Genomic DNA, 19930 nt, shown 5'->3' on the forward strand with positions numbered 1-19930 from the left:
ACTGACGGTGTGTTCCTGCTGGGACTGACAGTGTGCTCCTGCTGGGACTGACAGTGTGTGCTCCTGCTGGGACTGACGGTGTGTTCCTGCTGGGACTGACAGTGTGTGTTCCTGCTGGGACTGACAGTGTGCTCCTGCTGGGACTGACAGTGTGCTCCTGCTGGGACTGACAGTGTGCTCCTGCTGGGACTGACGGTGTGCTCCTGCTGGGACTGACGGTGTGTTCCTGCTGGGACTGACAGTGTGTGTTCCTGCTGGGACTGACAGTGTGCTCCTGCTGGGACTGACAGTGTGCTCCTGCTGGGACTGACAGTGTGTGCTCCTGCTGGGACTGACAGTGTGTGTTCCTGCTGGGACTGACAGTGTGTGCTCCTGCTGGGACTGACAGTGTGTGCTCCTGCTGGGACTGACAGTGTGCTCCTGCTGGGACTGACAGTGTGCTCCTGCTGGGACTGACAGTGTGTGCTCCTGCTGGGACTGACAGTGTGTGCTCCTGCTGGGACTGACAGTGTGTGCTCCTGCTGGGACTGACAGTGTGCTCCTGCTGGGACTGACAGTGTGTGCTCCTGCTGGGACTGACAGTGTGTGCTCCTGCTGGGACTGACAGTGTGTGCTCCTGCTGGGACTGACAGTGTGTGCTCCTGCTGGGACTGACAGTGTGCTCCTGCTGGGACTGACAGTGTGTGCTCCTGCTGGGACTGACAGTGTGTGCTCCTGCTGGGACTGACAGTGTGTGCTCCTGCTGGGCCATTTTACAGGGCATTTAAGAGTCACATTGTATCTGGAGTCACCTATCGGCCAGACCGGGTAAGAGCAGCAGATTTCCTTCCCTGAAGGACACCAGTGAGCGCCGTGGGTTTTTTGACAATCCGGTAGTTTCCTGGTGACCATTACTGATACTGTGGGTGGGATTTCCCGGTGTGTTGGGCTGGGGGTTTCTCCCCGGAGCGGTGTGAGAAGCAGCGTTCTGGTCTCCCGCACACCGCCGCGATCCTCGGCTCCGTGTTTGTGGCGGTGAGGAACAGCACAGCCGGGTGGACCGTGCCGGTGAGCACCGTCTCTGGTCGCGACACCGGCCGGAGTTTGGCCTTTTCCCCGATCCGTCCACCCGGGAGTGCGCCCGCAATGACTCCTGGGAAATCCCGGCGGCCCGGTGATCCTGGCGGCGATGAGGGAGATACAGTTCACCGACGGTCGGTGCCGGTGTTTGCTTTAACCGTCTGATTCGTGTTGTGGTGTGGCAACGTTTGTGGCAACGTTTGTGGGTTATTGTGGTTCCCCCCCCGCCCTCTCTCGGAACTTGTTTCCTGAGCTTCCCTTCCTGCGGCTCCACACGGGGCTAACTCCCTTCCCGCTGCCTCCGCTGACACTGGGCCCAGATCCCCAAACTTCCCAAAGTGCAGACCATTCCCGGCTGGTAACATAAGAACATCAGAAATAGGAACAGGAATCGGCCATTCGGCCCCTCGAGCCTGCTCCGCCATTCAATAAGATCAGATCATGGACTCAGCTCCACTTCCCGCCCGCTCCCCATAACCCCTTAATCGCTTATCGCTCAAAAATCTATCTCCACCTTAAATATATTCAATGTCCCAGCTTCCACAGCTCTCTGAGGCAGAGAATTCCACAGATTTACAACCCTCTGAGAGAAGAAATTTCTCCTCATCTCAGTTTTAAATGGACGGCCCCTTATTCTAAGACCATGCCCTCTAGTTCTAGTCTCCCCCCATCAGTGGGAACATCCTCTCTGCATCCACCTTGTCGACCCCCCTCATAATCTGATACGTTTCGATAAGATCACCTCTCATTCTTCTGAATTCCAATGAGTAGAGGCCCAACCTACTCAACCTTTCCTTGTAAGTAACTTTCCTGCCCCATCTCCATAAACATTCAGCCCTAGCTTTCTATTCCAGGTTTATTTACCGAACTGAAGTTAAGTTCCCAGCTGCCATGGTGGGATTTAAACTCACGTCTCTGGATTTCCGGCCTCTGGATTACTGGCGGGATGATAGAGCCATTATACTGCTGTGCCACGTTAGGGGTTTACCGGGTATAGACTGGGCTGGAAACCGATCCCCGACTGCTTCCCGGGGTTAATGCATCAAACTGTTCATGCTCAGTCGTGATGCCTTCTGTAGCCCAATATCCTGTTGAGCTCCCGCGCACGGCCACAGCCCTTCTCACACCCTCTCCCTCTTTACGCGGAAGATTGACGTGACTTTTGTTTTCTGCTCTCTCCCAGGTAAGAACGACATATTTGGGGAACCCATCAATCTGTACGCGCGGCCGGGGAAGTCAAATGCTGACGTGCGTGCGTTGACCTACTGCGACCTACACAAGATCCATCGGGAGGACATGCTGGAGGTGCTGGACATGTACCCTGAATTCTCTGGCCATTTCTGGTCCAACCTGGAGATCACATTCAACCTCCGTGACGTGAGTACTGGGCATCAAACCCTCGGCCCCCAGTCACAGGACACCGAGACTGAGCTCTCGATCCAAGGGCCGTGGTGATAACCTCAGCCCCAGGGCCATCACCCAGAGTTCTGGAGCTGGCCAGCGGGCGATGTACAGAACGGTAAACAGACCCTCCACACCGTCCCAAGTGGAAGCTGCAATTCATTGACTGATTGAAGAAAGGATTAGGCAGACTAACGGCAGATAGTTTAACAGACCCGAGTGTGACGGAGTTCATTCATAGACTATTCCACCAGGAAACCAAGCAATTCGATCGATAAAGTCCGGAGTGTGTTATTTCACATGAGCCTCCAATTCTAATCCCACTCCCCCCTCTCCCCTCACACCCCATACCCTTTAATATCCCACCCAGTCTAACCCCACTCTCCCCCTCACCCCCCGTCACTCCCCGTACACTTTAATATCCCACCCAGCCTAACCCCACTCTCCCCCTCACTCCCCATACCCTTCAATATAAGAACATAAGAAATAGGAGCAGGAGTCGGCCACTCGGCCCCTCGAGCCTGCTCCGCCATTTAATATGATCCCGGCTGATCTGATCTTGGCCTCAGCTCCACTTCCCCGCCCGCTCCCCATAACTCGTATCCCACCCAGTCAATCCCACTCTCCCAGACCCCCCTCTGAAATCCCTCTGTACAGTGAACTGGGGGGGTGATCGGGGGCGGGGCGGGGGCTGTGGGTGATCGGGGGCGGGGGTGGGGGGGTGATCTGGGGGGCGGGGGTGTGGGTGATCGGGGGCGGGGGTGTGGGTGATCGGGGGCGGGGGGTGTGGGTGATCGGGGGCGGGGGTGGGGGTGATCGGGGGCGGGGGTGTGGTGATCGGGGGCGGGGGTGTGGGTGATCGGGGGCGGGGGTGGGGGGTGATCGGGGCGGGGGTGTGGGTGATCGGGGGGCGGGGGGTGATCGGGGGCGGGGGTGTGGGTGATCAGGGGCGGGGGTGGGGGGGGTGATCAGGGGCAGGGGTGTGGGTGATCGGGGGCGGGGGGTGATCGGGGGCGGGGGTGGGGGGTGATCGGGGGCGGGGGGGGTGATCGGGGGCGGGGGTGTGGGTGATCGGGGGCGGGGGTGGGGGGGTGATCGGGGGCGGGGGTGGGGGGGTGATCGGGGGCGGGGGTGGGGGGGTGATCGGGGGCAGGGGTGTGGGTGATCAGGGGCAGGGGTGTGGGTGATCGGGGGCGGGGGTGTGGGTGATCAGGGGCAGGGGTGTGGGTGATCGGGGGCGGGGGTGGGGGGGTGATCGGGGGCGGGGGTGTGGGTGATCGGGGGCGGGGGTGGGGGGGTGATCGGGGGCGGGGGTGGGGGGGTGATCGGGGGCGGGGGTGTGGGTGATCGGGGGCGGGGGTGTGGGTGATCAGGGGCAGGGGTGTGGGTGATCAGGGGCGGGGGTGGGGGGGTGATTGGGGGCGGGGGTGGGGGGGTGATTGGGGGCGGGGGTGGGGGGGTGATTGGGGGCGGGGGTGGGGGGGTGATTGGGGGCGGGGGTGGGGGGTGATTGGGGGCGGGGGTGGGGGGGTGATTGGGGGCGGGGGTGGGGGGGTGATCGGGGGTGTGGGTGATCGGGGGCGGGGGTGTGGGTGATCGGGGGCGGGGGGGTGATCGGGGGCGGGGGTGGGGGGGTGATCGGGGGCGGGGGTGTGGGTGATCGGGGGCGGGGGTGGGGGGGTGATCGGGGGCGGGGGTGGGGGGGTGATCGGGGGCGGGGGTGGGGGGGTGATCGGGGGCGGGGGTGGGGGGGTGATCGGGGGCGGGGGTGGGGGGGTGATCGGGGGCGGGGGTGTGGGTGATCGGGGGCGGGGGTGTGGGTGATCGGGGGCGGGGGTGGGGGGGTGATCGGGGGCGGGGGTGGGGGGGTGATCGGGGGCGGGGGTGTGGGTGATCGGGGGCGGGGGTGTGGGTGATCGGGGGCGGGGGTGGGGGTGATCAGGGGCGGGGGTGTGGGTGATCAGGGGCGGGGGTGGGGGGGTGATCGGGGGCGGGGGTGGGGGGGTGATCGGGGGCGGGGGTGTGGGTGATCGGGGGCGGGGGTGGGGGTGATCGGGGGCGGGGGTGTGGGTGATCAGGGGCGGGGGTGGGGGGGTGATCGGGGGCGGGGGTGGGGGGGTGATCGGGGGCGGGGGTGTGGGTGATCGGGGGCGGGGGTGTGGGTGATCGGGGGCGGGGGTGATCGGGGGCGGGGGTGTGGGTGATCGGGGGCGGGGGTGTGGGTGATCGGGGGCGGGGGTAGTGAGGCGGGGATGGGGGTGGGGGGTGATCGGGGGCGGGGGTGTGGGTGATCGGGGGCGGGGGTGTGGGTGATCGGGGGCGGGGGTGTGGGTGATCGGGGGCGGGGGTGTGGGTGATCGGGGGCGGGGGTGATCGGGGGCGGGGGTGTGGGTGATCGGGGGCGGGGGTGTGGGTGAGCGGGGGCGGGGGTGTGGGTGATCGGGGGCGGGGGTGATCGGGGGCGGGGGTGTGGGTGATCGGGGGCGGGGGTGATCGGGGGCGGGGGTGTGGGTGATCGGGGGCGGGGGTGTGGGTGATCGGGGGCGGGGGTGGGGGGGTGATTGGGGGCGGGGGTGTGGGTGATCGGGGGTGTGGGTGATCGGGGGCGGGGGTGGGGGTGATCGGGGGCGGGGGTGTGGGTGATCGGGGGCGGGGGTGATCGGGGGCGGGGGTGTGGGTGATCGGGGGTGTGGGTGATCGGGGGCGGGGGTGGGGGGGTGATTGGGGGCGGGGGTGTGGGTGATCGGGGGTGTGGGTGATCGGGGGCGGGGGTGGGGGTGATCGGGGGCGGGGGTGTGGGTGATCGGGGGCGGGGGTGATCGGGGGCGGGGGTGTGGGTGATCGGGGGCGGGGGTAGTGAGGCGGGGATGGGGGTTATTCTGAACATGCAGCTTGTTAACTGTTGCCGACAAGGGCTTGTTGCAGTGAGCTGTCCCGAGACTGACACTGAGCCGGAATGTCCTGCACTGACCGACCCGTTTGTCCCACAGACCAACATGATCCCGGGCTCTCTATCCAGCGACCAGTCCGACGGGGGCATCAGCCGACTGCGGAGGAGGAAACTGTCATTCCGGAGAAAGACAGAACGTGGTAAGGAACGGGAAAACTGACCCCGACTCCCCCCCGAACCCCTGGTATCCCCGACCCCCCCGCTATCCCCCGACCCCCCTGCTATCCCCGGACCTCCCCGAACCCCCCGCTATCCCCCGACCCCCCCGCTATCCCCTGACCCCCCTCGACCACCCCCAATCCCCGCTATCCCCGACCCCCCTGCTATCCCCGACCCCCCCTGACCCCCCTCTCCTTGTTCTTCCTGCCAAAACCAATCACTTCACACTTCTCTGCGTTAAACTCCATCGGCCCTGTGTCTGCCCGGCTCACCGGCCTGTCCCAGTACCGAGCCCCTGTCCCAGTACCGAGCCCCTGTCCCAGTACCGAGCCCCCCCTGTCCCAGTACCGAGCCCCCCCTGTCCCAGTACCGAGCCCCCCCTGTCCCAGTACCGAGCCCCCCCTGTCCCAGTACCGAGCCCCTGTCCCAGTACCGAGCCCCTGTCCCAGTACCGAGCCCTGTCCCAGTACCGAGCCCCCTCTGTCCCAGTACCGAGCCCCCCCTGTCCCAGTACCGAGCCCCCCCTGTCCCAGTACCGAGCCCCCCCTGTCCCAGTACCGAGCCCCTGTCCCAGTACCGAGCCCCTGTCCCAGTACCGAGCCCCTGTCCCAGTACCGAGCCCCCCCTGTCCCAGTACCGAGCCCCTGTCCCAGAACCGAGCCCCCTGTCCCAGTACCGAGCCCCTGTCCCAGTACCGAGCCCCCTGTCCCAGTACCGAGCCCCTGTCCCAGTACCGAGCCCCTGTCCCAGTACCGAGCCCCCCCTGTCCCAGTACCGAGCCCCCCCTGTCCCAGTACCGAGCCCCCCCTGTCCCAGTACCGAGCCCCTGTCCCAGTACCGAGCCCCTGTCCCAGTACCGAGCCCCCCCTGTCCCAGTACCGAGCCCCTGTCCCAGTACCGAGCCCCCCCTGTCCCAGTACCGAGCCCCTGTCCCAGTACCGAGCCCCCTCTGTCCCAGTACCGAGCCGCCCCCTGTCCCAGTACCGAGCCCCCCCTGTCCCAGTACCGAGCCCCCTCTGTCCCAGTACCGAGCCCCCCCCTGTCCCAGTACCGAGCCCCCCCCTGTCCCAGTACCGAGCCCCCCCTGTCCCAGTACCGAGCCCCCCCTGTCCCAGTACCGAGCCCCTGTCCCAGTACCGAGCCCCTGTCCCAGTACCGAGCCTCTGTCCCAGTACCGAGCCCTGTCCCAGTACCGAGCCTCTGTCCCAGTACCGAGCCCCCCTGTCCCAGTACCAAGCCTCTGTCCCAGTACCGAGCCCACCTGTCCCAGTACCGAGCCCTGTCCCAGTACCGAGCCCCTGTCCCAGTACCGAGCCCCTGTCCCAGTACCGAGCCCCCTCTGTCCCAGTACCGAGCCCCCCCTGTCCCAGTACCGAGCCCCCCCTGTCCCAGTACCGAGCCCCTGTCCCAGTACCGAGCCCCCTCTGTCCCAGTACCGAGCCCCCCTGTCCCAGTACCGAGCCCCTGTCCCAGTACCGAGCCCCCCCTGTCCCAGTACCGAGCCCCCCCTGTCCCAGTACCGAGCCCTGTCCCAGTACCGAGCCCCTGTCCCAGTACCGAGCCCCTGTCCCAGTACCGAGCCCCTGTCCCAGTACCGAGCCCCTGTCCCAGTACCGAGCCCTGTCCCAGTACCGAGCCCCTGTCCCAGTACCGAGCCCTGTCCCAGTACCGAGCCCCTGTCCCAGTACCGAGCCCCTGTCCCAGTACCGAGCCCCTGTCCCAGTACCGAGCCCCTGTCCCAGTACCGAGCCCCTGTCCCAGTACCGAGCCCCTCTGTCCCAGTACCGAGCCCCCCCCCGTCTCAGTACCGAGCCCCCCCTGTCCCAGTACCGAGCCCCCCCTGTCCCAGTACCGAGCCCTGTCCCAGTACCGAGCCCCTGTCCCAGTACCGAGCCCCTGTCCCAGTACCGAGCCCTGTCCCAGTACCGAGCCCCTGTCCCAGTACCGAGCCCCTGTCCCAGTACCGAGCCCCTGTCCCAGTACCGAGCCCCTGTCCCAGTACCGAGCCCCCCCTGTCCCAGTACCGAGCCCCTGTCCCAGTACCGAGCCTCTGTCCCAGTACCGAGCCCCCCTGTCCCAGTACCGAGCCCCCCCTGTCCCAGTACCGAGCCCTGTCCCAGTACCGAGCCCCTGTCCCAGTACCGAGCCCCTGTCCCAGTACCGAGCCCTGTCCCAGTACCGAGCCCTGTCCCAGTACCGAGCCCCCTCTGTCCCAGTACCGAGCCCCCCCTGTCCCAGTACCGAGCCCCTGTCCCAGTACCGAGCCCCCTCTGTCCCAGTACCGAGCCCCCCCTGTCCCAGTACCGAGCCCCCTCTGTCCCAGTACCGAGCCCCCTCTGTCCCAGTACCGAGCCCCTGTCCCAGTACCGAGCCCCCCCTGTCCCAGTACCGAGCCCCTGTCCCAGTACCGAGCCCCTGTCCCAGTACCGAGCCCCCCCTGTCCCAGTACCGAGCCCCTGTCCCAGTACCGAGCCCCTTCTGTCCCAGTACCAAGCCCCCCCTGTCCCAGTACCGAGCCCCTGTCCCAGTACCGAGCCCCTGTCCCAGTACCGAGCCCCTGTCCCAGTACCGAGCCCCTGTCCCAGTACCGAGCCCCTGTCCCAGTACCGAGCCCCCTCTGTCCCAGTACCGAGCCCCTGTCCCAGTACCGAGCCCCTGTCCCAGTACCGAGCCCCCCTGTCCCAGTACCAAGCCCCCCCTGTCCCAGTACCGAGCCCCTGTCCCAGTACCGAGCCCCTGTCCCAGTACCGAGCCCCCTCTGTCCCAGTACCAAGCCCCCCCTGTCCCAGTACCGAGCCCCTGTCCCAGTACCGAGCCCCCTCTGTCCCAGTACCGAGCCCCTGTCCCAGTACCGAGCCCCTGTCCCAGTACCGAGCCCCTGTCCCAGTACCGAGCCCCTGTCCCAGTACCGAGCCCCCCTGTCCCAGTACCAAGCCCCCCCTGTCCCAGTACCGAGCCCCTGTCCCAGTACCAAGCCCCCCCTGTCCCAGTACCGAGCCCCTGTCCCAGTACCAAGCCCCCCCTCTCCCAGTACTGAGCCCCTGTCCCAGTACCAAGCCCCCCCTGTCCCAGTACCGAGCCCCTGTCCCAGTACCGAGCCCCTGTCCCAGTACCGAGCCCCTGTCCCAGTACCGAGCCCCCTCTGTCCCAGTACCGAGCCCCTGTCCCAGTACCGAGCCCCTGTCCCAGTACCGAGCCCCCCCTGTCCCAGTACCGAGCCCCGGTCCCAGTACCGAGCCCCTGTCCCAGTACCGAGCCCCTGTCCCAGTACCAAGCCCCCCCTGTCCCAGTACCGAGCCCTGTCCCAGTACCAAGCCCTCCCCTGTCCCAGTACCGAGCCCCTGTCCCAGTACCGAGCCCCTGTCCCAGTACCGAGCCCCTGTCCCAGTACCGAGCCCCCCCTGTCCCAGTACCGAGCCCCCCTCTGTCCCAGTACCGAGCCCCTGTCCCAGTACCGAGCCCCCCCCTGTCCCAGTACCGAGCCCCCCCCTGTTCCAGTACCGAGCCCCTGTCCCAGTACCGAGCCCCCCCCTGTCCCAGTACCGAGCCCCCCCCTGTTCCAGTACCGAGCCCCTGTCCCAGTACCGAGCCCCCCCTGTTCCAGTACCGAGCCCCTGTCCCAGTACCGAGCCCTGTCCCAGTACCGAGCCCCTGTCCCAGGACCGAGCCCTGTCCCAGTACCGAGCCCCTGTCCCAGTACCGAGCCCCCCCTGTTCCAGTACCGAGCCCCTGTCCCAGTACCGAGCCCCCCCTGTTCCAGTACCGAGCCCCTGTCCCAGTACCGAGCCCTGTCCCAGTACCGAGCCCCTGTCCCAGTACCGAGCCCCCTCTGTCCCAGTACCGAGCCCCCTCTGTCCCAGTACCGAGCCCCCCCTGTCCCAGTACCGAGCCCCTGTCCCAGTACCGAGCCCCCTCTGTCCCAGTACCGAGCCCCCCTGTCCCAGTACCGAGCCCCCCTGTCCCAGTACCGAGCCCCTGTCCCAGTACCGAGCCCTGTCCCAGTACTGAGCCCCTGTCCCAGTACCGAGCCCTGTCCCAGTACCGAGCCCTGTCCCAGTACCGAGCCCCCTCTGTCCCAGTACCGAGCCCCCCCTGTCCCAGTACCGAGCCCCCCCTGTCCCAGTACCGAGCCCCCTCTGTCCCAGTACCGAGCCCCTGTCCCAGTACCGAGCCCCTGTCCCAGTACCGAGCCCCTGTCCCAGTACCGAGCCCCTGTCCCAGAACCGAGCCCCCCCTGTCCCAGTACCGAGCCCCCCCTGTCCCAGTACCGAGCCCCCTCTGTCCCAGTACCGAGCCCCTGTCCCAGTACCGAGCCCCTGTCCCAGTACCGAGCCCCCCCTGTCCCAGTACCGAGCCCCCCCTGTCCCAGTACCGAGCCCCTGTCCCAGTACCGAGCCCCTGTCCCAGTACCGAGCCCCTGTCCCAGTACCGAGCCCCTGTCCCAGTACCGAGCCCCTGTCCCAGTACCGAGCCCCTGTCCCAGTACCGAGCCCTGTCCCAGTACCGAGCCCCTGTCCCAGTACCGAGCCCCCCCTGTCCCAGTACCGAGCCCCCCCTGTCCCAGTACCGAGCCCCTGTCCCAGTACCGAGCCCTGTCCCAGTACCGAGCCCCTGTCCCAGTACCGAGCCCCCCCCTCTCCCAGTACCGAGCCCCCCTGTCCCAGTACCGAGCCCCTGTCCCAGTACCAAGCCCCCTGTCCCAGTACCGAGCCTCTGTCCCAGTACCGAGCCCCCCCCTGTCCCAGTACCGAGCCCCCCTGTCCCAGTACCGAGCCCCCCTGTCCCAGTACCGAGCCCCCCCCTGTCCCAGTACCGAGCCCCTGTCCCAGTACCGAGCCCCCCCCCTGTCCCAGTACCGAGCCCCCCTGTCCCAGTACCGAGCCCTCCCCCGTCCCAGTACCGAGCCCCCTCTGTCCCAGTACCGAGCCCCTGTCCCAGTACCGAGCCTCTGTCCCAGTACCTAACCCTGTCCCAGTACCGAGCCCCTGTCCCAGTACCGAGCCCCTGTCCCAGTACCGAGCCCCTGTCCCAGTACCGAGCCCCTGTCCCAGTACCGAGCCCCTGTCCCAGTACCAAGCCCCCTGTCCCAGTACCAAGCCCCCTGTCCCAGTACCGAGCCCTGTCCCAGTACCAAGCCCCCTGTCCCAGTACCGAGCCCCTGTCCCAGTACCGAGCCCCTGTCCCAGTACCGAGCCCCTGTCCCAGTTCCGAGCCCCCCTGTCCCAGTACCGAACCCTGTCCCAGTACCGAGCCCCTGTCCCAGTACCGAGCCCCTGTCCCAGTACCGAACCCTGTCCCAGTACCGAACCCTGTCCCAGTACCGAGCCCTGTCCCAGTACCGAGCCCCTGTCCCAGTACCGAGCCTCTGTCCCAGTACCGAGCCTCTGTCCCAGTACCGAGCCCCTGTCCCAGTACCGAGCCTCTGTCCCAGTACCGAGCCCCTGTCCCAGTACTGAGCCTCTGTCCCAGTACTGAGCCCCTGTCCCAGTACCGAGCCTCTGTCCCAGTACTGAGCCCTGTCCCAGTACCGAGCCCCTGTCCCAGTACCGAGCCCCTGTCCCAGTACTGAGCCTTGGGGAACACACTGTGCACCTCCCCTGCAGTCTGAGAAACAAACAATTCACCACGACTCTGCTTCCTGTCTCTGCTGACACTGTCCCTTTAATCCCACGGGCTGTAATTTTGCTAACAAGTCTATTATGTGGCACTTTATCAAACGTCTTTTCAAAGTCCATACACACATTAACCGCACTGCCCTCATCAACCCTCTTCATTAGTTCATCCAAACACTCGATCAGGTGCGTCAAACACCGTTTGGTTTGACAATTGTATGAGTGAAAGGGATGGGTTAAGGGTTTGATACTGGAAAGGGGAGGGGTTAATGTGAGATGGAGAGAAGGATGGGACACATTGGAGCAAATGCCTCCCAAGCAGAACATGTCCGGTTTGCTTACAATCCTCAGCCTGTTGAAAACTCTTTGAACATAAGGAATAAGAGCAGGAGTAGGCCATACGGCCCCTCGAGCCTGCTCCGCCATTTAATACGATCATGGCTGATCCGATCATGGACTCGGCTCCACTTACTGCCCGCTCCCCATAACACACGACTCCCTTACAGTTCTTTGCTCTGATTCGGAGGATGGCTCCCACTGACCATGGTCCAACTGTTGCGTCCGAGCTTGTCCAGCGTTCTGTGCTTTTCCAGAACTTTCTATTTGCAATATTTATGTTTTTGTGTTTCAGATGCTGAAAAGGCAGGCAGGATCCCCCAGGAGCAGAAACCCTCACGGACAGGGAGCAATGGTCACCTGGGGGATCTCACACAGGACGGGGAGAAAGAGCACAAGGCCTGGTCCTCGCTTACCCGACCGAACAGCGAGGAGTGTGGGCCTGAGCCCTCCAATATCATCAAACTCTCTCCAGCCAAGGCCTCAGCCATCAACACAGATTTTCTCATCGTGCACGGCACACCATCACAGAGGGACAGTAAAGGGGGAGATAGCTGTAATCCACTCTCAGGTAGGCAGCAGTGGTCGGCAGCTTCTGTTCGTCCGATAGTCGTCGCCAATTGGTGGCTTGGAGCGAAGCCTTAGGTAGGCCCGGATTTTGGGATTTGTGGGATTAGGTTTAATGCAATTTATGCACCCTCTTTTTGGGCTAGGGGGGTTTAGACAGTGGGCGGGGGAGAGGTTGAGGGTCATCAGAGGCAGTCCCTCAGAATCGAGGAAGACTTGCTTCCACTCTTAACATGAGTCCTTAGGTGACTGAACAGTCCAATACAAGAACCACAGTCTCTGTCACAGGTGGGACAGACAGTGGTTTAGGGAAGGGGAGGGTGGGACTGGTTTGCCGCACGCTCCTTCCGCTGCCTGCGCTTGGTTTCTGCATGCTCTCGGCGACGAGACTCGAGGTGCTCAGCGCCCTCCCGGATGCACTTCCTCCACTTAGGGCGGTCTTTGGCCAGGGACTCCCAGGTGTCGGTGGGGATGTTGCACTTTATCAGGGAGGCTTTGAGGGTGTCCCTGTAACGTTTCCTCTGCCCACCTGGCGCTCGTTTGCCGTGAAGGAGTTCCGAGTAGAGCGCTTGGTTTGGGAGTCTCGTGTCGGGCATGCGGACAATGTGGCCCTGCCCAGCGGAGCTGGTCGAGTGTGGTCAGTGCTCCGATGCTGGGGATGTTGGCCTGGTCGAGGACGCTAACGTTGGTGCGTCTGTCCTCCCAGGGGATTTGTCGGATTTTGTGGTGTTATGTATTTATGCTTGGGGTCACCAGACACCAGGGGGCACCACTGTCGGAGGTCATCGGGCTTTATGCACGCGTGCGTGGGTGCCATGTTACGCGGGTTATGGGCGGGAATAAAGTTGGATCAGGTTTACACCTGAGGCAGATTACAGTAACAAGTCTTTTGAGTCATTACATTCATTACAGTTGGCGACGAGGCGACTGAACAACCTTCGCTTGTACAATGGGCACTGTTGGAATTCTGGAGAGATTCGCGGAGGGTGAGGATCGGATGGATTTTATTGACCGACTAGATCAGTATTTTGTGGAGGAGAGGCTGACTCAGTTCGGCGTAGGGCAGTTTCCCTCACCGTTTGTGGTCAGAAAATTTATGGCCTCATGAAGAACCTTCTCTCGCCTTTATGTCCAACGGACAAAGAATATGGGGATTTGCGTGGTCTGGTGCATGACCATCTTAAGCCAAAAGAGGGGATCACCAGCTCACACTATCGCTTCTACCCACATGTTCGTGCTGAGGGCCAGGATGTGTCGGGAGTTGTCACCGACCTGCGACCTCTTGCTGAGCCGTGTAAGTTTGGGAACGTGTTGGAAGACATGCTACGAGATTTCTTCGTGATAGGCATCGACCATGCTGTGATTCTTCGGAAGTTATTGGCCGACAAGAAGCTGGATTTGAGCAAAGTCATCACAAGCCCAGGCGTGCATGGCAGCTGATGATAATTTGAGGCAGATATCATCGAAGAGTTGGAGCTCCACGGCAAGTACTGTGAACAAGATTGTGTCTTCGTCTGACAGAGCTACTTATGGCAGGGCCTACTCGACTGCTTATGTGAAACCTGTATCTGCTCAAAGTCCGCCAACGGGTACGAATCCGATTTCACCCTGTTGGCATTGTGGGGTCAATCATTGGCCTCATCAGTGTCGCTTTAAACAGTACTCCTGTAATGGCTGTTCGAAAGTGGGGCATCTTCAGAGAATGTGCCCACAACTGAGAAGCGTGCTGCTGCTCACCACATTGCTGATGATGGCCAGTCCAGTGCTGGCCCGGATACACAACCCGAGGAGGAAGTGTATGGTCTGTATTCATTCTTGGGAAAGAGCCAGCTGATAATGGTTAATGTGAAGCTGAATGGCGTGCCTGTATCAATGGAGCTGGACACGGGTGAAAGTCAGTCGATAATGAGCCAAAGGACATTCGACAAGCTGTGGGAAACTGAGGCTCTGCAGCCTAAGCTGAGTCCAGTCAATGTCAAGTTACGTACTTACACTAAGGAACTCATACCGGTGATTGGCAGTGCAGTAGTCAAGGTGTCATATGATGGTGTGGTTCATGATCTACCGTTATGGATCATCCCAGGTAATGGTCCAACACTGTTCGGCATGAATTGGCTCGAGAAAATCAGTGGAATTGGAACAATATCAAAGCGTTGTCCTCGGTGGATGACACATCGTGTGCTCAAGTGATGAAGTTTCCTTCTTTGTTTGAACCGGGCATTGGTAATGTTACTGGAGCCAAGGTGCAGATTCACCTGGATTTAAGCGAATGGGCTAAGGTTTGGCAGATGGAATACAATGTCGGAAAGTGTGAGGTCATCCACCTTCGGAAAAAAAACAGTAAAAGGGAATATTATTTGAATGGGGAGAAATTACAACATGCTGCGGTGCAGAGGGACCTGGGGGTCCTTGTGCGTGAATCCCAAAAAGTTAGTTTGCAGGAAGGCGAATGGAATGTTGGCCTTCATTGCGAGAGGGATGGAGTACAAAAGCAGGGAGGTCCTTCTGCAACTGTACAGGGTATTGGTGAGGTCGCACCTGGAGTACTGCGTGCAGTTTTGGTCACCTTACTTAAGGAAGGATATACTAGCTTTGGAGGGGGTACAGAGACAATTCACGAGGCTGATTCCGGAGATGAGGGGGTTACCTTATGATGATAGATTGAGTAGACTGGGTCTTTACTCGTTGGAGTTCAGAAGGATGAGGGGTGATCTTATCGAAACATTTAAAATAATGAAAGGGATAGACAAGATAGAGGCAGAGAGGTTGTTTCCACTGGTCGGGGAGATGAGAACTAGGGGGCACAGCCTCAAAATACGGGGGAGCCAATTTAAAACTGAGTTGAGAAGGAATTTCTTCTCCCAGAGGGTTGTGAATCTGTGGAATTCTCTGCCCAAGGAAGCAGTTGAGGCTAGCTCATTGAATGTATTCAAGTCACAGATAGATAGATTTTTAAGCAATAAGGGAATTAAGGGTTATGGGGAGCGGGCGGGTAAGTGGAGCTGAGTCCACGGCCAGATCAGCCATGATCTTGTTGAATGGCGGAGCAGGCTCGAGGGGCTAGATGGCCTACTCCTGTTCCTAATTCTTATGTTCTTATGTTCTTATTCTGATGCAAGGCATGTCTATCAGGTCTGTTCCATATATGATGAGGGAGAAGGCTGAAATTGAGCTTGACAGACTCCAACGTGACGGGGTCATATCACCGGTCGAGTTTAACAAGTGGGCCAGTCCTATTGTTCCTGTGTTGAACAGTGATGGCACTGTCAGGATTTGTGGAGACTACAAGGTTACGATTAACCGATTTTCGAAACAGGATCAGTACCTGTTACCAAAGGCTGATGACCTGTTCGCCATGCTAGCTGGTGGAAAGTCGTTCGCTAAACTGGATCTGACATCGTCCTGTATGACACAGGAGCCTGTCGACACTTTGAAGAAACTCACCTGCATCAACACCCATAAAGGACTGTTTGTCGACAACGGGTGTTCTTTTGGAATTCGTTTGGCTGCAGCCATATTTCAGAGGAATATGGAGAGTTTACTGAAGTCCGTTCCTAGAACTGTCGTGTTTCAAGATGACATTCTGGTCACAGGTCGCGACACTACTGAACATCTGAACAATCCTGAACAAAGTGGGACTGAGGCTGAAACGTTCGACGTGTGTATTCATGGCACCTGAAGTTGAATTCCTGGGGAGGAAGATTGCTGTTGATGGCATCAGGCCCACTGATTCGAAAACCAAGGCCATCAAAAATGCACCCCGGCCTCAGAATGTGATGGAGCTGTGTTCATTCCTTGGGCTACTCAACTACTTTGGTAATTTCTTACCCAGATTGAGCACTTTGTTAGAGCCACTGCACGTGTTACTCAGAAAAGGCAACAACTGGGTCTGGGGTGTCTCTCAGGATAGAGCCTTTGAGAAAGCTAAGAATCTGTTCTGTTCAAACAAGTTGCTTGTTCATTATGATCCGTGTAAGCGCCTTGTATTGGCCTGTGATGCTTCATCCTATGGGGTTGGCTGTGTACTCCAACAAGCAAATGAGCCGGGCAAGCTACAACCTGTTGCATATGCTTCGAGAAATTTGTCATGATGAAAGCCATTGCTAGGGCTCATGTATGGTGGCCTGGAATAGACTCTGATCTGGAATCAAGCGTGCATCAGTGCAATACTTGCATGCAGCTGAGTAAAGTACCAGCGGAATCTCCGCTGAGTCTGTGGTCGTGGCCATCCAAACCATTGTCGAGGATCCACATCGATTTTGCGAGCCCTTTCCTGGGAAAAACCTTTTTTGTTGTGGTGGATGCTTATTCAAAGTGGATAGAGTGTATAATCATGTCATCCAGTACGTCGACAGCTACTATTGAGAGGCTTCATGTCATGTTTGCTACTCATGGTCTGCCTGACATTGTTGTGAGCGACAACGGATCGTGTTTCACAAGTCTGGAGTTTCAAGAGTTCATGAAACTCAATGGTATTAAACATGTGAGGTCAGCACCAGTCAAACCTGCTTCTAATGGTCAAGTAGAGCGTGCTGGTCAAATGATCAAACAGAGTATGAAACGTGTAACTCAGGGTTCACTGCAGACTCGCTTGTCCTGTATATTGCTCAGTTACAGGACCAGACCTCATACACTTACTGGGGTCTCCCCTGCTGAACTACTGATGAACAGAAATCTCAAGACCAAGCTCTCTCTTGTCCATCCCGATTTGAATGATCGTGTTGAAAACAGACTTCAAAGTCAGCAAGGGTATCATGATCGTGCTGCTGTATCACGTGACATCTCTATCAACGATCCGGTTTATTTACTGAACTATAGTTCAAGGTCCAAAGTGGATCGCCAGTACTGTTACAGCCAAGGAGGGTAACAGAGTGTTTATTATCATGCTCAAGAATGGGCAAACATGCAGGAAACATGTTGATCAGATCAAACTGCGGCACACGGATGAACTGGAACCGTTTGAGGAAGATGCAGTCAGTGACCAAAAAACCAATGTTCATTCATTAGAGGACTCTGCTGTCATTACTGAACCTGGAGCTCCAGTCCCTGATGTGGTCATTACCACTCCCATCAGATCGGTTACTCAGCCCTGAGTCACAACTGACTCCGAACGCTCGCCTAGAACTGGAATTGAACTAAGACGATCAACCCGTGAGCGGAAAGTCCCAGACCGTCTAAATTTGTAAAGAGACTGATAAGATCTTGAAAGGGGAATGCTGTTATGCGTTGATGCTTGGGGTCACCAGACACCAGGGGGCGCCACTGTTGGAGGTCATCGGGCTGTACGCGCACGTGCGCAGTCACTGGTATATAAGCGCGGGTACTATGTCACACGGGTTACTTTGGGCGCGATTAAAGTTGGATCAGGTTTACACCTGAGGCAGTTTACAGTAACAAGTCTTTTGTGTCATTACATTCATTACATGCGGAGACATCGGTGATATATCTCCAGCGACTTGAGGTGTCTACTGTACACGGTCCATGTCTCTGAGCCATACAGGAGGGCGGGGTATTACTACAACCCTGTAGACCATGAGCTTGGTGGTAGATTTGAGGTCCTGGTCTTCAAAGACTCTTTTCCTCAGGCGGCCGAAGGCTGCACTGGTGCACTGGAGGCGATGCTGAATCTCTGCATCAGTGTCTGCTCTTGTTGATAAGAGGCTCCTGAGATATGGGAAATGGTCCACGTTGTCCAGGGCCGCGCCGTGAATCTTGATGACTGGGGGGCAGTGCTGTGCGGCGAGGACAGGCTGGTGGAGGACCGTTGTCTTACGGATGTTTAGCGTAAGGCCCATGCTTTCGTACGCCTGAGTAAATACGTCGACTATGTCTTGGAGTGCAGCCTCTGAATGTGCGCAGACGCAGTCGCAGGTTGAGGGTGGATAGTTGTCGGATGGCAAGGGTAAAGTTGATTTGGCAGAGGAGCTTCCTACAGAAACCAAGTGCAGGCAGCGGAAGGAGCGTGCGGCAAACCAGCCCCATCCACCCCTTCCCTCAACCACTATCTGTCCCACCTGTGACAGGGACTGTGGTTCTCCTATTGGACTGTTCAGCCACTTAAGCACTCATGTTAAGAGTGGAAGCAAGTCTTCCTTGATTCCAAGGGACTGCCTCTGATGATGATGAGGTTATGTTACGGACTAGTAATGCAGAGATCTGGGCACCGTGACTTCAAATCTCACCAGGGCAGCTGGGGAATTTAACATCAGTTAATTCAGAAATAATGGAGACTTGTAAAAAAGGAACGGCAATAATCATGGACCATTTTTATTATGTATGAATAACAAGTCTGACCAGATACTGTGAGCTCAAAGTAAGGTGTGACCTTAGTCTTTTATTGCAGGTCTCCAGAGTGCCTCTCCAACCTGTGAGGTCTCCTTAAGTACAGGTGCTCCCAAGGGATTGTGGGATCTCTTGGGACTCCAGGGAATGAGCCTCCTGGTGGTTACACAAGGTATTTACAGGTTTACATATATAACAACACTCCCCCCAAAGTCAATAGTGTAACTATTTACAATCTGGGGCCTTCCTTTCCCTGGTTGATCGTCTCGGTGCAAATGCTGGTTTTGGTGAATCGTTTGTTGGGCCCTCGCTGGGCTCTATGCAGCTGGCCTTGCTGGGCTGCCTGGTGTGGTGAATCCTGCTGGGCTGCAGCGGGTGATGGGTTCTGCTTCGTGGTCAACCACGGTGTCAGTTGCCACTTGTGTGTATGTTGGGGGATCAAAAAAGGTAGAGTCCAAAGTGGGTTGCTCAGGGTAGTCCGTGAATCTGAGTTTGGTTTGGTCCGGTCCAAGTGTTTCCTGTAGATGAGTCCATTTGAAAGTTTGACCAGAAACACCCTGCTCCCCTCTTTGGCCATGACAGTGCCGGGAAGCCACTTGGGACCTTGTACATAGTTCAACACAAATATAGGATCATTGATTTCAATTTCGCGTGACACACTTGCGTGATCGTGATATGTATTCTGTTGAAGCCACCTGCTCTCTACCTGTTCGTGTAGATCAGGGTGGACTAACGAGAGCCTTGTCTGAAGTGCCCTTTTCATGAGCAGTTCAGCAGGTGCAATCCCAGTGAGTGAGTGGGGTCTTGTGCGGTAGCTAAGCAGGACTCTGGACAGGCGAGTCTGCAGTGAGCCTTCCATTACCCTTTTAAGACCTGCTTGATTGTTTGCACTGCTCGCTCTGCCTGACCATTGGACGCTGGTTTAGACGGGGCAGATGTAACATGTTTGATCCCATTGCGGGTCATGAACTCTTTGAACTCGGCACTGGTGAAGCACGGCCCATTGTCACTCACAAGGACATCAGGCAGGCCGTGCGTGGCAAACATGGCCCGCAGGCTTTCAGTGGTGGCAGCGGACGTGCTTGCCGACATTATCTCACATTCAATCCATTTGGAGTATGCATCTACAACCACTAGGGACATTTTTTCCAAGAACGGGCCTGCATAGTCGACATGGACCCCAGACCACGGTTTGGAGGGCCAGGACCATAAACTTAGTGGCCCCTCCCTGGGTGCATTGCTTAACTGCGAGCATGTGTTACATCTGTGCACACAGGACTCTAAGTCCGCATCGATACCGGGCCACCACACGTGGGATCTGGCTATCGCTTTCATCATTACAATGCCTGGGTGGATACTGTGGAGGTCACTAATGAAGGTGTCCCTGCCCTTTTTTGGCACCACTACCCGATTACCCCACAGGAGGCAGTCTGCCTGTACGGACATTTCATCTTTGCACCGCTTGTACGGCTTTATCTCCTCCTGCATTTCTAATGGGACACTGGACCAACTCCCGTGAAGAACACAGTTTTTTACTAAGGACAGTAAGGGGTCCTGGCTCGTC

The 19930-nt window shown here is 59.1% G+C and overlaps 1 protein-coding gene across 1 annotated transcript in view; it reads left to right on the forward strand.

Annotated features, from left to right (window-relative positions):
- The window catches only part of LOC139273198 (voltage-gated inwardly rectifying potassium channel KCNH2-like), a 210144-nt gene that overhangs the window by 148777 nt on the left and 41437 nt on the right, over positions 1-19930 (forward strand). The window contains exons 9-11 of the mRNA XM_070889823.1: positions 2243-2436; positions 5451-5550; positions 11813-12088. Of these exons, the coding sequence (XP_070745924.1) occupies positions 2243-2436; positions 5451-5550; positions 11813-12088 (570 nt within the window). The remainder of the gene's footprint in view (positions 1-2242; positions 2437-5450; positions 5551-11812; positions 12089-19930) is intronic.

Source organism: Pristiophorus japonicus, chromosome 1 (genome assembly GCF_044704955.1).
Source record: "Pristiophorus japonicus isolate sPriJap1 chromosome 1, sPriJap1.hap1, whole genome shotgun sequence".
NCBI lineage: Eukaryota > Metazoa > Chordata > Chondrichthyes > Pristiophoridae > Pristiophorus > Pristiophorus japonicus.